This window comes from Oreochromis aureus, linkage group 23 (assembly GCF_013358895.1).
Source record: "Oreochromis aureus strain Israel breed Guangdong linkage group 23, ZZ_aureus, whole genome shotgun sequence".
Classification (NCBI taxonomy): Eukaryota; Metazoa; Chordata; class Actinopteri; order Cichliformes; family Cichlidae; genus Oreochromis; species Oreochromis aureus.
Genome location: NC_052963.1, coordinates 33,544,938 through 33,557,984, shown reverse-complemented (window position 1 = coordinate 33,557,984; position 13,047 = coordinate 33,544,938). Strand labels below are relative to the sequence as shown.

The 13,047-nt window shown below is 43.6% G+C and overlaps 2 protein-coding genes across 5 annotated transcripts in view; one reads left to right on the top strand and one right to left on the bottom strand.

Moving 5' to 3' along the window:
- The window catches only part of tmem131 (transmembrane protein 131), a 39,680-nt gene extending 32,159 nt beyond the window's left edge, over positions 1-7,521 (top strand). For both annotated transcript variants that reach the window (XM_031730540.2, XM_039606455.1), the window contains exons 29-41: positions 473-658; positions 1,416-1,571; positions 2,970-3,388; positions 3,472-3,674; positions 3,752-3,882; positions 4,128-4,246; positions 4,953-5,087; positions 5,180-5,330; positions 5,502-5,620; positions 5,712-5,793; positions 6,214-6,317; positions 6,400-6,557; positions 6,641-7,521. In XM_031730540.2, coding sequence (XP_031586400.1) covers positions 473-658; positions 1,416-1,571; positions 2,970-3,388; positions 3,472-3,674; positions 3,752-3,882; positions 4,128-4,246; positions 4,953-5,087; positions 5,180-5,330; positions 5,502-5,620; positions 5,712-5,793; positions 6,214-6,317; positions 6,400-6,557; positions 6,641-6,919 — 2,242 coding nt within the window. In that variant the 3' untranslated portion in view covers positions 6,920-7,521. The remainder of the gene's footprint in view (positions 1-472; positions 659-1,415; positions 1,572-2,969; positions 3,389-3,471; positions 3,675-3,751; positions 3,883-4,127; positions 4,247-4,952; positions 5,088-5,179; positions 5,331-5,501; positions 5,621-5,711; positions 5,794-6,213; positions 6,318-6,399; positions 6,558-6,640) is intronic.
- Positions 7,522-8,479: 958 nt separating this feature from the next.
- Positions 8,480-12,797, bottom strand: si:ch211-201h21.5 (uncharacterized protein LOC555526 homolog). Of its 3 annotated transcripts, XM_039606457.1 has the most exons (7): positions 11,241-11,319; positions 10,987-11,147; positions 10,573-10,761; positions 9,666-9,848; positions 9,410-9,521; positions 9,197-9,333; positions 8,480-9,119 (listed from the first exon to the last, which is right to left on the bottom strand). In XM_039606457.1, exons 2-7 carry the CDS (start codon positions 10,990-10,992, stop codon positions 8,754-8,756), a joined length of 993 nt encoding a protein of 330 aa, XP_039462391.1. In that variant the 5' UTR covers positions 10,993-11,147; positions 11,241-11,319; the 3' UTR covers positions 8,480-8,753. The 3 variants fall into 3 exon arrangements, with proteins under 3 accessions (XP_039462391.1, XP_031586427.2, XP_039462390.1); XM_031730567.2 differs by lacking the exons at positions 10,987-11,147; positions 11,241-11,319 and adding an exon at positions 12,666-12,797; XM_039606456.1 differs by lacking the exons at positions 10,987-11,147; positions 11,241-11,319 and adding an exon at positions 10,842-10,976.
- Positions 12,798-13,047: the final 250 nt, after the last annotated feature.

Here is a 13,047-nt window from a genome sequence, read left to right as displayed (position 1 = left end):
ATTACTGTAGATCTTTCTAACTGGTGTATTTGTCTGATTTGCCCACCTATTTGGTGAGTATGAATAACAAGGCTTTATTTTTGGTAGTTTTTATATGTTCGCAACCTTCTTGCTGTCCTTGGTTTGTTTCTGCCTCTGTGAGAGTTTACCTGTGATATTGGGCTGTAAATATAATTTGTTTTGATCGGGACAGTCGGGTGAAACACAATGGATGTTTTTTAAGATTTAGACACAGAGAGAAATGTGGCTGGAGGTGTGTACGTTCAGACAAAAGCCTCTCAGATGTTTATTAAAGGCAAAGAAACATTGAAACCAGACACACCCTTCATCTTTATACTTTACATATCTTTGTGTATATAAATAACTCATTAGCTCATAAATCAAAAATACCTTCCAGGTGTTTCCTCCCATGAGCAGGTTTCACGTGGATCGCAGGACAGGCTGCTCAGTGTTTTCTCTCCTTTCTTGTCAGGTTTACACCCGATTTCACTTCCTCTCGAGTGATCCGGGAGCTGAAGCTGGTGTCGTGCGGCGGTTCAGAATTTGTGTTTGTCCTCAATGCCTCGTTGCCCTATCACATGCTAGCCGCATGTGCAGAGACCCTGCCCAGGCCCACCTGGGAGCTCCAGCTCTACATCACTGTGTCTGTCATTATGAGGTGGGTGTCGCCGCACAATGCAAGCAAAACATGCAGAACACGGTTCCACGTGACAATCAATTCATTACAAAAAACTGAGTAGCTGTAGAGTTGACTTCAGGGTTTTAACCTGAATTTCTGCAGTTAGGTCATCAAGATTATTTTACCCTTAATGTAACTTTTAATATTAATACCTCTTCTCCTGCTCATAACCAATGCTCTTCTTTCTTTCTTTATCATTGGGATTGCTCTTTTTATTTTAAAGCAGGATTAGATTTAAATAAAACTTTATTTGCTTGCTAGAAAAGTAACGGCAAAGACTGTATGCTCACTAAAGACGGACGAGGATGAGGAAAGAGCAGAGAGGATCTATGTGCACGCATTTCTGCTCAGAGCACTTTAGTGCTGCTCTCACTCATTGTGGGCAGGGCTTCATGCAGCTCCACCTGCACACAGGGTGGTGTTCAAGGCTAACAGGTGCTCTTTCCTGGAGATAGAGCTGCACTTTATTAATGAGCCCGATGTTTGTTTAAAACACTGAAACAAAAAGTGTCGTTATAGCAGCAGCCTTGTCACGCTCACGCTGTAACCCCGCACTCAGGTTTAATGGTAGGATACTTAATCTAGTTCTGCGGGTAGGTCACATGTTTGCATGGGATTGTTTATAAGCCTCAATTATGCTTGTATAGCAACCGCTTTGGAATACAGTTTAAACTAAGCAGAAAGCTTGATCTCAATCTGACAAACGGTTCATGTGTGCTGTTTGTTTGTGTTACAGTTGCATGTTTCTGATAGTGATCACCACGGCCTACCTGGAGGCTCAGAGCATATGGGAGCCCTTCAAGAGGCGCGTGTCCGTGGAATCCAACTCCACCTTGGAGACGGGGAGACCCTTCAATCTCAGGGACATTGTGCAAATTCACACTGATTCAAAGTAAGTGTAAATGCTCAGTGACAACCTGGGCAAAGCCCGATCACGTAGCATAAGTGGGTGTGTTCAAAGGTGCGGGCACAGCCTTTCACATGTTTGTGTGCAGAACTTGTTTTTTTTTTTGTTTTTTTTTTTTAAAGATCAAACAGGATCAGTGTCCAACCTCTAAACATCTGAATGTGAGGGTGAACATAATATTATTATTAGTGTCTTGTAGAGTTGGCAGCTGATGTTAAAATATATTATATTATTTTTAAACCACGACCATGATGGGCACCCCAGCATTTCCCAGCAGGCACAGCAATTTGTTAACATCCTTAGCTCTACACATTCATGCGTCCATGTGAGCTCTCCTCATATAGGTATCATATGAGGAGGGCGCCTCCTGGGTGAGGTGTTCCGGGCATGTCCCACCGGGAGGAGGCCCCGGGGCAGACCCAGGACGCGCTGGAGAGATTATATCTCTCGGCTGGCCTGGGAACGCCTTGGTGTTCCCCCGGATGAGCTGGAGGAGGTGGCTGGGGAGAGGGAGGTCTGGGCTTCTCTGCTTAGGCTGCTGCCCCCGCGACCCGACTTCGGATAAAGCGGATGAGGATGGATGGATGGATGGATGGATGAAATTTATAGAATTCACAGATTAATAAATTCATGTTAACCCCACATCTCTACGTGCACTGAGTAGTTACACCAATGAGCATCATTTCTCTGTAATGTAATTTTTCATTCATTCAAAATTTAGACCTGCAGTCCAGATCTGGCCCTTATAATCAGGCACTCCTTAAACTTCAGGCTTCAGTCATTAAAATGTCCAAACATTTGAAGAAAGTCTCATTTTCTTTGCTGCAGGATTGTTTTTGTTGAACACAGATTTGCTGTTTTTTAACTGGATTAAATGCCTCTGACACGGCGAGAAGATTGCTGATGGCCGTTTGCCTGTGGCTAACCGCTTCCTGCAGTTTTTACCGTGTCTGGCACTGAAACAGCTTATTGGCCGTTATCGCCGGCCATTCAGTCGATTTGAATTTTAATCAGAGGCGCACTGAGACAGAGCACAAAGCAAAACTTTATGGTTGCGGATAAACTTTTTTTATCTCGTGCTTGTTCTCAGTACAGCCGAGAATTCAAATTGAGACCAAATAGTTCTACATGCAAATCTTCTCACTCAGCAGCCATCTTTAAAGTGTTCTGGGAGCTTATTTGAGCAATTATTTTAACAAAGTTAAAAGTTAAGCTTCTGTCACCGTCGTTCCTGTTAATGCTCAGTTAGTGCTCAGTGTGTCACTCAGAGGATAAGGTGCTTCTCCCTGCATCACCGCCCAGAGACAGTTTAAATGTTAAAACTATAAAGATGCAGCATGTACAGAGTTACTGACAGACTTCTTTGTGAACACTCATCTATAGCGACCCACCACAGAACTCCAGAGGTTTATACGCATCCACCAACGGGGCAGCTCGGGGAGGCCGACAAAACAGCAGCCGTCCCTCGCCAGACTCCGACAGCCAGGGTAACAGGTCCAGGATCAGCTTCACTCGCCCACCTATGCAACCTCCTTCCTCCCAGCTCACCAAAGGAAGTTCAGCCTCGGGCAACGAAGGCCCTCCTGCTCCCTGCCAGGTAACCAACCGCAAAGTTCGCAGCACCAAACAGCCTGACCTCCAGAGTCCAAGCTTAGGCGGCCCGTCGCTGCCTCACAGAGGCATCTGCCCCGACGAAGAGTTCGCCAACCTCATTGGAGCCATGGACAACGACCTCGACCGTCCAGAGCCGCTCGGTCCCGAAACTCTTCAGGAGCAGAGTTCTCAGTCCATACCAAGCAAAGGTACAGATACGACTTTTAATGAGAGGAGAAACTCTCTGTGGTCGTTCACAGCGTTTTACAGTGTGTGCTGATATCGTTTGCAGTGTTGGAATCCAAAGGGAAGCTGCGCGCTAAAGCAAAAGCCCAGAGAAAGAAGGAAGAGAAGGAGAAAAAGTCAACAGTAAAGACTCAGGGAGACGAGCTCAAAGATCTCGCCGACAACGACGACAGCTCCTCCACGACTACAGAGACCTCCAATCCAGATGTAGAGACCTCCAATCCAGATGTGGAGACCAACATTAAAGAGGTAAAAATTAAAAAAAGTACGTGCCAGCTCATGGTCTCTGTTTGTTGTTTGCTAAAAATATGCTTCACTTTTTCCAGGAACCAGTAAAAAAGAAAGGAAGGACAGTAACCCCGGAAACGGCAAAAGAAGAAACATCAAATTTTCTGATTAAACCCAAAACAAAGAAACAAGTAACCACAAAGAAGGAGAACCACGCAGAAAAATCCAGGTTTGAGTCTTTTTTTTTTTTTTCTTCCATCTTAAAGTGACTAAAATAACACAGTGGACTCATTTATGACCTCACGTTTTCCACAGAAGGCTTTTCTTAATGTTCTATTTGCGTCTCATATCTGACAAAAAACATCAGTGGCACATAGAAATGCTCGGTGTGACTCCTCGCAGTCACCTACAAGCTAAACTAAAAGCCACTGCTTCCACTTTGTTCTCTTCCTGACAAATCGTTCGTGTTCTCAGTTCTCTCGAGCTGCCCTACGTAACACCGCTGGAGACCAAGCAGCGGAAGAACTTCCCCTCCAAATCTCTCCATCCTCTCACCAGCATCACAAAGACGAGACCTCTACAGAAACCTAGATGTGAGTTTTGTATACAATAGCTTTATTTAATGAAGCAATCCAGAATTTGACCTTTTTACTGCCATTTTTGAGGCTTCATAAATACAGCAGATATTCACCTGAAATTTCCAGGGCTGAAAAACACATTTAAAGACGGTTCAGTCCTTTAACTTACTTTTAGTGGGTGTAGCACCTGATTATCTATCTATCTGATATATCAAGATATAATCATGTTTTTGTTCTTAATTATTTTTTTTTCTTTTGAACGTCACTATGATGGGCTCATACTTTGAATAAAAAGCAGCAGTTTAATGTCTGTGATGTAGAGGAGCAGAATCAGAAAGCATTAGTACCCTGCATCTGTTTCTGAGAATTCACTGCAGGGTCATATCTTCATGTGGGCTGGGTGGCTGCTCAAAACAACTTACAGGATATTAAACGTCTCCTTTATACCTTTATACAAACATAATTTCATGGGTCTGTCTTCGAAATTACGAGGAAGTAAAAATAACACGAATAAGCAGTGCCAAAGTTCAGTCCACTCTGTGTACTTTGAGGGTCGATACCTCAGAACATATTCATATTATAAGGGTAAAACTTTGCATGGCGTCATGTAACATGCTGAAAAAAATCAGCCGATTCTTAGAAAGTCAGATGCAGATCCAGCAGGCAGCTAAGATGCACTTTCCACAGAATGACCTTGGTGGTTTTGGCGTGTTTTTCACAGTAGACGGAAAGCTGGAGGACGGGCGGCCTTCCTTTTTCCCCAAAGCGTCAGAGCTGGGACACAGCAGCAGCTCTGAAGGAGAGAAGGAGTGCGCTTCACCCGAGTGGGACGTCCCTCTTTCCAAAAACAGCATCCGTAAGTCCAGACCCAATCGGTGGCGTCAGCTCGCGTTCAGACCGGTCTTCGACGAGTCTAACGAGCTGCTTTTCTCCTGCCTCCTCTTGCAGCAGCTGACAGTCTTCAGCAGATCTCCCTGCAGACGATAAATGCAGATCCTTTCCTGAAGCGATCGGCCACAGCTGGGACCTGCTCCCCTCCACCCACCTCCCCCAGCTTACTGTCTCGAGGCACCTACAGCAGTGTGGTCAGCAGCAACAGGTGATTCACATGCAGGACAGTCAGTCGTTTAGGACTCTCGTTAACAGTGAGAGGCGCCGAGGTCATAGACAGGACTTGTTTTATCTTGATTTGTCAGAATAAAGCACGCTGCAATTCTAAGAAGAGAGTACTGAACACGTGCTGTTTTAGTGAAGTGCTGTATATTCACAGTGAGATAAACCAGAAGAAAGCCCCAGGAAATAAACTGCCTGCAGCCCTCCCGCAGCCGGGCAAAAACGGGAACCTCACCTTTGCTGACGCTGTAACTAAAGGTTATGACAAAAGCCCAGGTGAATATGGAGCGCTGAATCAATCCTTTATGTTAGTAGGAACATTTTTCCCACTGTGCTTTGTTTACAGGATGTTTTCTGCTCCCCTCAGGTGGCTCTGGCGCAGGTAAAACTGACAGCCAAGGCAAGAGTCTGGAGCACATGAGATCCTTTGAAAGCGACAGCTCAGACAGGTAACAGGAAGGAAAGTGTGCACCAGCACAAATATCTCATTTTAGAGGCAGTTTACTGCAAATTGAGCAGAAATGAGTGTTGAAATAAGCATGAGGTGTTATTCTGTTCTGCCACAAGAGTGTTCATTTATTTGGAATGACAGAGCAGATATAATGAGGATGGTATTGGCGCAGGTGAATGGCTCAAAGCTGTGAACAGGTGCCAAGGCTTTGGTTCTGTCCTGAAACTCGTCACAGAGTTTTCTCCCCAAATGTTTGGATTGGATTGAAATGAAGTGGCTGTGTCCTTGTTTGTAGATCAGCACACTGCTGCACAAATTTCCACTCTCTTGTGATCGTGGCCTGACATTAATGTGCTGCACTCTGGATCGGTGTCCCAGGGCCAGCTCTATTAACTGAGCGCTCCTTTTTATCTTAAAGCTCTGGACTGTGGAGTCCAATCGACGCGACCAGCAGTCCAAACTACCAGTCGGCCAACTCTTTCTCCGCTTTTGGCTCCAACAACCCCTTCAACCTGTCGGGAGGTAAGCAGACGGACGCAGAGCATCGCGTTCAGATTGTTCACAGCCTTCCAGCTAAAATGTGTGTGGTGTCTGTTGTTTTTAGTGTTCAGTGGAATGAGTCTCCAAAAGCCATCTGAGCCTCAGCAGAGCTGGCCAGAGTTCACTACCACCGTCCCCTCCTCCATCTGGGACATACCGAGCCCCACTGATCCCCTGCACTCCTGGACCAGCACCCCCAGCCCTACGCCTGCCTCAACCACAGTGAGAGCTTTTCTGTGACATGATGCAGCTCGCAGATACTCCGACTTCCTGTTCATGATTTTATTTAATTTTTTTCCCCTTAGTCACTCCTGGGAAACGGCCGCAACCCGTGGTCTACGACCACACCCTTCGGCAGCTCCATTTGGTCAACGAGTGCAGAGCCAGCCTTAAACCCTTTCCCTCCAACCACCACCTCGACACCTCTGACTGATCTCGTCAGCAGCTCCGCCCCATCGCCACCACCAGCCGTGGTGGCTTCCACCGAGATGAGTCGGACCTACAACCCCTGGAGCATGTGGGGCCCCACCCTGAGCAGGCGCAGCTCTGAGCCGTGGCCCAGCTCCTCCAACAACACCAACTAAGAAGGCCACGCCGTAGCACTTAAGTTCTCTGTACTCAGAAAGAAAATTCTCCTGTAATCAGATTCCCGACAGAAAGCAGCCTGGAGCGATCACCAGCCTGGCGCTGCGTATAGGTCTCTGCAGCTTTTTATTCCCGGGGGGTGGGGGTGGGGAGGGATGCCCACTTTTATTTGGATTTCTTTTAACAGGTTTCCCTAAAGTTAAGAGGCTGATAGCACGGTGAAGGCTGCGTTTGTCCTTTAAAAGTGACTCTTGGAGAAAAATCTCTAAAGTTCAGTATTAATGTTGGAACAGACGTCTATTTGAAGCCATAAGTCCCGCTTTCACCATCACTTTGATTCCTATTGGTGGCTTTGAGGTCTGTCATTGCACCAGGCTTTTATTTGGCTGCAGGGATCTTGAATAAATCCAGAGTTGTTCTTCATGAAACAGCCCCCAAAAAAGCTTCAAGAAAATTCATGTCCCCCCCTACTTTTTTTTTTCTTCAAAGCCTTCTGTGGGAATAAATTGATCAGGTGATCAAAAAAATATTTAAGTTTGAGGTTTGTATTGTACATCACCTCGATTTGTCAGCAAAATTAAATAAAAAATTTCAGCAGAAACGCTCATGTTTCAGGTTTTTTATTCCATTGAAACATTTCAAGCTTTAGGATTTTACAACAGCTTTGCATGATTCAAAATTCAAAATGATCCTTCTTTATATGACACTGGGCCTCAATGCAGCCCATCAGTGGATTCTGTCTAAAGCCAGCCTTTATGACCCAAGACGTAGAAAAACCTCAGAATGAGTGAAGAGCCGTCTGAAGCTTGAGTTACGTACACTGACCTCTTTACACAGAGCATCCACGACTGGGCATGGAACAGCAGAGAGGCTTAGGTTGTTGTGAGCAGCCACCCGAAAGCCTGAGCCCTAAAAGTTTACCCAAAACTACTATTTGAAGAAAACAGATCAAATATCCACGGTAACAATGCTGGTTCTGTTCCTCATGCATACATATGTGTATATTACACGATATCCCATTATCCCCAAAAAATAAAGTAAGAAGTTGATTGACAAAGTTATGATGGAAAACATTTTTACGGTTAAGAATATTACATATATATTACTGGCACACAGTAACATACAGCCAGTCTATTCAGTGAAACCCTCCAAAGAGTATTTTTAAAGTTAATGTAGCACGTGTTTAGTGGAACATCCTCATCTTCTGTCTCAGATTTTAATTTTTAATGTAAGAGATTTTACATTAGTGCTGTTACGTTGCATGTTACTGATGCTAAAAGTTTATTATTGGAAAAAGAATAAATTGTAATCGGTATGATTTGGTGTGTTTGTGAGATGAGTACAAACAACTTTCATGTGACAAAGTTTCAAGCTTTGTTACCCTCAATGTTCGATCCGTTTTCTGATTATTAATCGTGCATTCTTTGTAAAATTCCACTCATCTTTTAGCTGTGAATCCTCCTGTGTCCAAATAATTTTCTATTTTTAGATTGTGACACTTGGAGTGGGTCTAAAATTGATTTGGTTGCAGTTTAAATGTCCTTAGCTCTGAAAACGTCATGCTGTAAACAAAATTAAGCCGCAGATTTCAGCCCACTCTGATGTACTCTTGAGGCATTTTAACTCAACAATCACAATAGTCTATAACAGTAAAATGTTGCATTGCTTTATTGAATAAAACATTCCAAAAAATCCAGCTTATTGTGATGGGTCAGGTGGGAATATTTTAGTAATAACCATCTTCCCTGACATCATTTGTGGCTATAAAATGATGTCAGTAAAAGGTCAAAGGGCACTTAGTGATGCAGCAGTTAAATGAATGAAATCCAGACTTTACTTCTTGCAGGGCTGTCTGAGGGACTCCTTCAGAAGCTCGCTGAACTTGGCTGTGTCACATTTAGTCAACACAAACACGCTGTGGCTCTTCTTCAGCTGATTTGTGCGATCCAGCGCCAACATGCCTCGAGCAATGGAGCCCTGGAGCTCCACGCGGACGGGACACTCGATGCTCTCCGTCACCACGCTGTGGTCGATGCAGGCCGCCATTGCGTAGGAATCATAGGAGACAAAGCCCGGCCCAAAGTACACGTCTCTCTTAGTCATCATGGCCTCTCTGGAATAAGCCCAGCATTTAGACGTTATCATCTTCATGAAGCGTGCAGCCGGAGCGTCCTGATTGACGAGCTCCTCAAGGAATTCCTGCACAAATCAGGAATTTCAGTTTGAAGTGACCCACACAGCAGGGCCATGCACTTCTGTAAGCGTGGAGATCTTACCCACACCAGTGCGTTTCTGCAAGCATATTCCCACGATGCCAGGTAGGTAGGACAGAGGAACTCCTCAAGAACAATATAGGCCGACTCTGGATCCATGGCGAAGTTAAACTCTGCACACAGAGTCATGTTTCCTTTTCCTGTAAAGGCAGAAGCACCATTATTCACTCCTGAACGCCTCACGCTCGAACACCGGTCACCACAAGGCCGTTTTACCTTCCATGTTGCCGCCCATGATGTACAGGTCCCTGAGCTTTTGGGGAAAATGGGGGTCAAGTCTGACCGCCAGCGCCAGATTAGTGAGCGGGCCGAGAGCCACCAAGGAGACCTGTGGAGGACACATTTTCTTCCATTAGTGTTTTCTCAAAGGGAGTTGTTGAGATCTGTGCCTAACTGAGCACAGAATCATGCTCTTTGGGAAACGCATCACAATTTAAGATCAAACTGTGACTAAATGAAGGATTTTTGGAACCTGGTTCTGGTTTTCGGACACCAGTCTTATCATTGCGCTAACTGCATGCTCCTTTTGGATTTTCTCCTCCCAACGAGGATCTTTCTCCTTTATCACATCTCCGAGTCCATCACCTCCAAAGTGGTCAGTGGCTGAGTTTCCTGCTCCAACCAGAGGGCCAGCAGAACCTCGAAACACTGGAATCTACAGGAAGAAGTTCAGATTAGTAGAGCTTTCCTTACAGTTTAACACCTGAGTTTGCTGACACAACACTGCGGTGTAAACCCTGCTGGTCAGGCTCAGCAAGACTTGTCACAAAATACCAAAGATTACAATATATTAAACTCCGCCAAGGAGGTTACTTTAATGCTGTCATTTGTGTTTATGTGAGGAGAAATTCACTAGTCCAGGAGCCTTTCTCCTAATTTGGTTAAACTAACATTTTCTGAACAGGCATGACAGGAAGTCTGTTATTGACCCTCAAAGGCAGACAAATTCCATCTGTTTAAACAACCAATGGATGATTTACAAAGGTATAAAAAATCCTTAAAGGGACCTCAGAGAGGGGAGCCAAGACAGATCATTGTTTCTAAACATAACATCTGTGTGTGTGTGTGATGCTGTTTTTATTTAATAATTGATATTTGAATAGGTGGAGGTCTGCGCTCTTCTAATTTCGACAATACCCTTATTGTTGTGACTAACGAGTCTGTGTGCTACATCAATACTTTGAAAAGTAACAACTTAAAGTCAGACTGTTTCTACAGCACGCTTAAACACACGTGAACCGAAGTGCTGCACAGCAGGTGAAACATTCAGTAAACAATTCACATAAAATGAATCGTTTAAGAACATTACATCTATATTAAAATACACAAATCTGCATTTTCTCAGATTGTGATTGTTCAGACAGCTTCAGTAAACGTACCCCGTTGCGCTCACAGACTGAGAGCACCCTCAAAACGTTCTGACACACGTTGTCGACCGCCGTGTTCCCAAACACGCAGGTGACGCCCAGGATGTGGACGTTAGGCGCCGCCAACGCCATCATTATTGCCTGAGCATCGTCTATGCCGCAATCGGTGTCGATGATCATCAGCTTCTTTTCCATGGTCTCCTGTAAGATTACAAACAACACAGTCCATTAACAGTAAAACAGTAAAATATGATGAGCTCCTAACAGACGGACATATGTACCATCTGGTTTTTCATTAGAGAGGAGCTCTCAGTGGAGTTTTTCACTGCTCTGCCTATCAAATATCTCCAGGATCCTGATTCTCAGCTCACACACTAGATCCTGCTCAGTATTCAGAGCTGTCCGAAGGAACTTTGTCATCATTACCTGCATCTGCTGAGAGAAACTCCTCTAGTGGACTTCTGTACCTTTGGAGCCTGCCTCAGTTCTTGTTGCCTCACACCTGGCTGTGACTGCACAGGTAGGTGGAGACACTCATACAGATTAACTTCTCCTCAGTGACCCTTTGGACTCTGAAGTTACTCTTTCTGGCAACAGACAGTTTTGTTTTGTTGTTTTTTTTGACATTTTAATCTTCAAGTCTTCAATGAAAGATTAAACAGCAGTTTAATATTCCTCACCATGACCTCTGAGGAGTGTTATCCTGTTATCAGGTTTGACTTAACCCTCAGTGGTCTTTTGGTTGACTGGCCCTTTTTCTTTTCTAACTTTGTTTGTTAAAAAAAAAAGCCAGAGAAATGCACTATTAACAATGAAAAACATAAAGATAATTCTTGACTCAGGGGTGTCAAACTCATTTTAGTTCAGAAATGTACTGAAAGGCGCATTTAAGATCTTTTTACGGAAAAAAAAAAGTTTTGACACCAATATTACATCAATCATATGTGTTACTTCTTACGAGGAGCAAAATATCCCACACAAATCTGACTGAACTGGGAGCTCCTTCCACGAAAGAGAGCCCTGAAAGCTGAAGGCTTTTCAGGAATTTTTTAAAACAACCTAATAATAATGAACTCAATTACTTCTGGGCTGAATTAATAAAGTATTTAAGTAAGTAAGTGAAGTTTGCTCATACGGGGTCATCTTGATTGTTGGCTCTTTGCCTTACAATAAAAAGCATCTTGATGCAACTGTTGATCTGATTTGGCGTTATGTAAATAAAATGAAGTGTTATTGGTTATTTAAATAATATAGTCAACTGAAATGTGTTAAATAAATTCTAGTATTGGAACTGAAAAAAAACATATCTTAACCATGAACAAATATTTAAAGCAGAAGTTGACCCAAGGTGCTTTAAAACCCGGTTTCTAAAAAAAAATAAATTAAATTTAAAAAAAAAAAAAAAACGTTTCAAAATACATGAAAAGCTGAAAGGGTTGTTTTGTTGTGTTATCTAATTATTATGGAAAGTTACAATCACTGTGATTTAGTGACCATTAAAACATGTTCAAGCACACTGCTCTTCTCTGTATAAACTGCTTTTATAACTGTAAAGTATCCGTATCGGTAAAACTGGCCCTGTATTTTACTTGTTATCATATAGCACACCACCAGGGACAGAAGAAGTCATGCTGCTAGTGATTCGGCTAAGCTAATAAGCTAATAACAATTAGGTTAGCTCCCTAAACACACAATGAGTGAATATTATGCATATAATTTGCAGGTGATTCAGCAAAGAGTGTGTTCCTGATAAAGCGCGTGAAGGTTACAATATGAAATGAGACGTAAAACAAAAGCATGTAATAAAAACAGCTGCACAGATTAACCTGCTGAAAAACACCCCTGTACGTAGTAACAGGAACAGGAAGTGATCCAATAGCAAGCCACGACCGCCAGAGGACGCGCAAAGATCAAAGTTCAGGTTTTAATTGGAACTTTTAGTTTTTAGTGTCAGGTCACCTGTTAGGAGAAAGAAATTACAGCATACCCACTTAAAAAACGGTCAATCTGTATTTATAGATTGATCATGCGGTTTAAACTGCAAGTAATGTAATTATGTTTTCGCTTTTAAAGGTTAAAGTCGGATCTCCAATGAACGGACTCACCTTAGGTCTGCGTGCGTGAGCTTCAAAGAGCCACCGCAGCCGCTCGAGCAATTCGTGAGCCGCAGAGGGACACATTTCCGGTCTCTCACTTATAGCCGTGTCCCCTCTGTCACACTGTCTTGTCTTAATCTCTTCCAATTTTCTTTCCTCAGTCTTTCTAACTGGTATGAGTACAGGGCATGGCACTGGTAACCTTTAAACATTTAAAATAATACCTTGAAATAATGCAGAAAAATATTAACCGTTGTGTTGTTAACATTTTTTGTAGCTATACTGTTAAACGTGACACACACGTTTAACAGTATAGCTGTGATCAGCAGCTACGCACTCTGTATTGACATGTGTGGGTGTGCATTGTGGTGCAGGGGTCCTCTGGACCACA

Bases quoted from the DNA above. Each gene is read 5' to 3' on its own strand.
- si:ch211-201h21.5 (XM_031730567.2), bottom strand. From the start codon at position 12,740: ATGTGTCCCTCTGCGGCTCACGAATTGCTCGAGCGGCTGCGGTGGCTC. The intron at 9,849-10,572 runs GTACGTTTACTG...TTCTTCCTGTAG, and splicing joins CAGTCTGTGAGCGCAACGGG to ATTCCAGTGTTTCGAGGTTC. The intron at 9,522-9,665 runs GTTCCAAAAATC...TGTCCTCCACAG, and splicing joins TGTCCGAAAACCAGAACCAG to GTCTCCTTGGTGGCTCTCGG.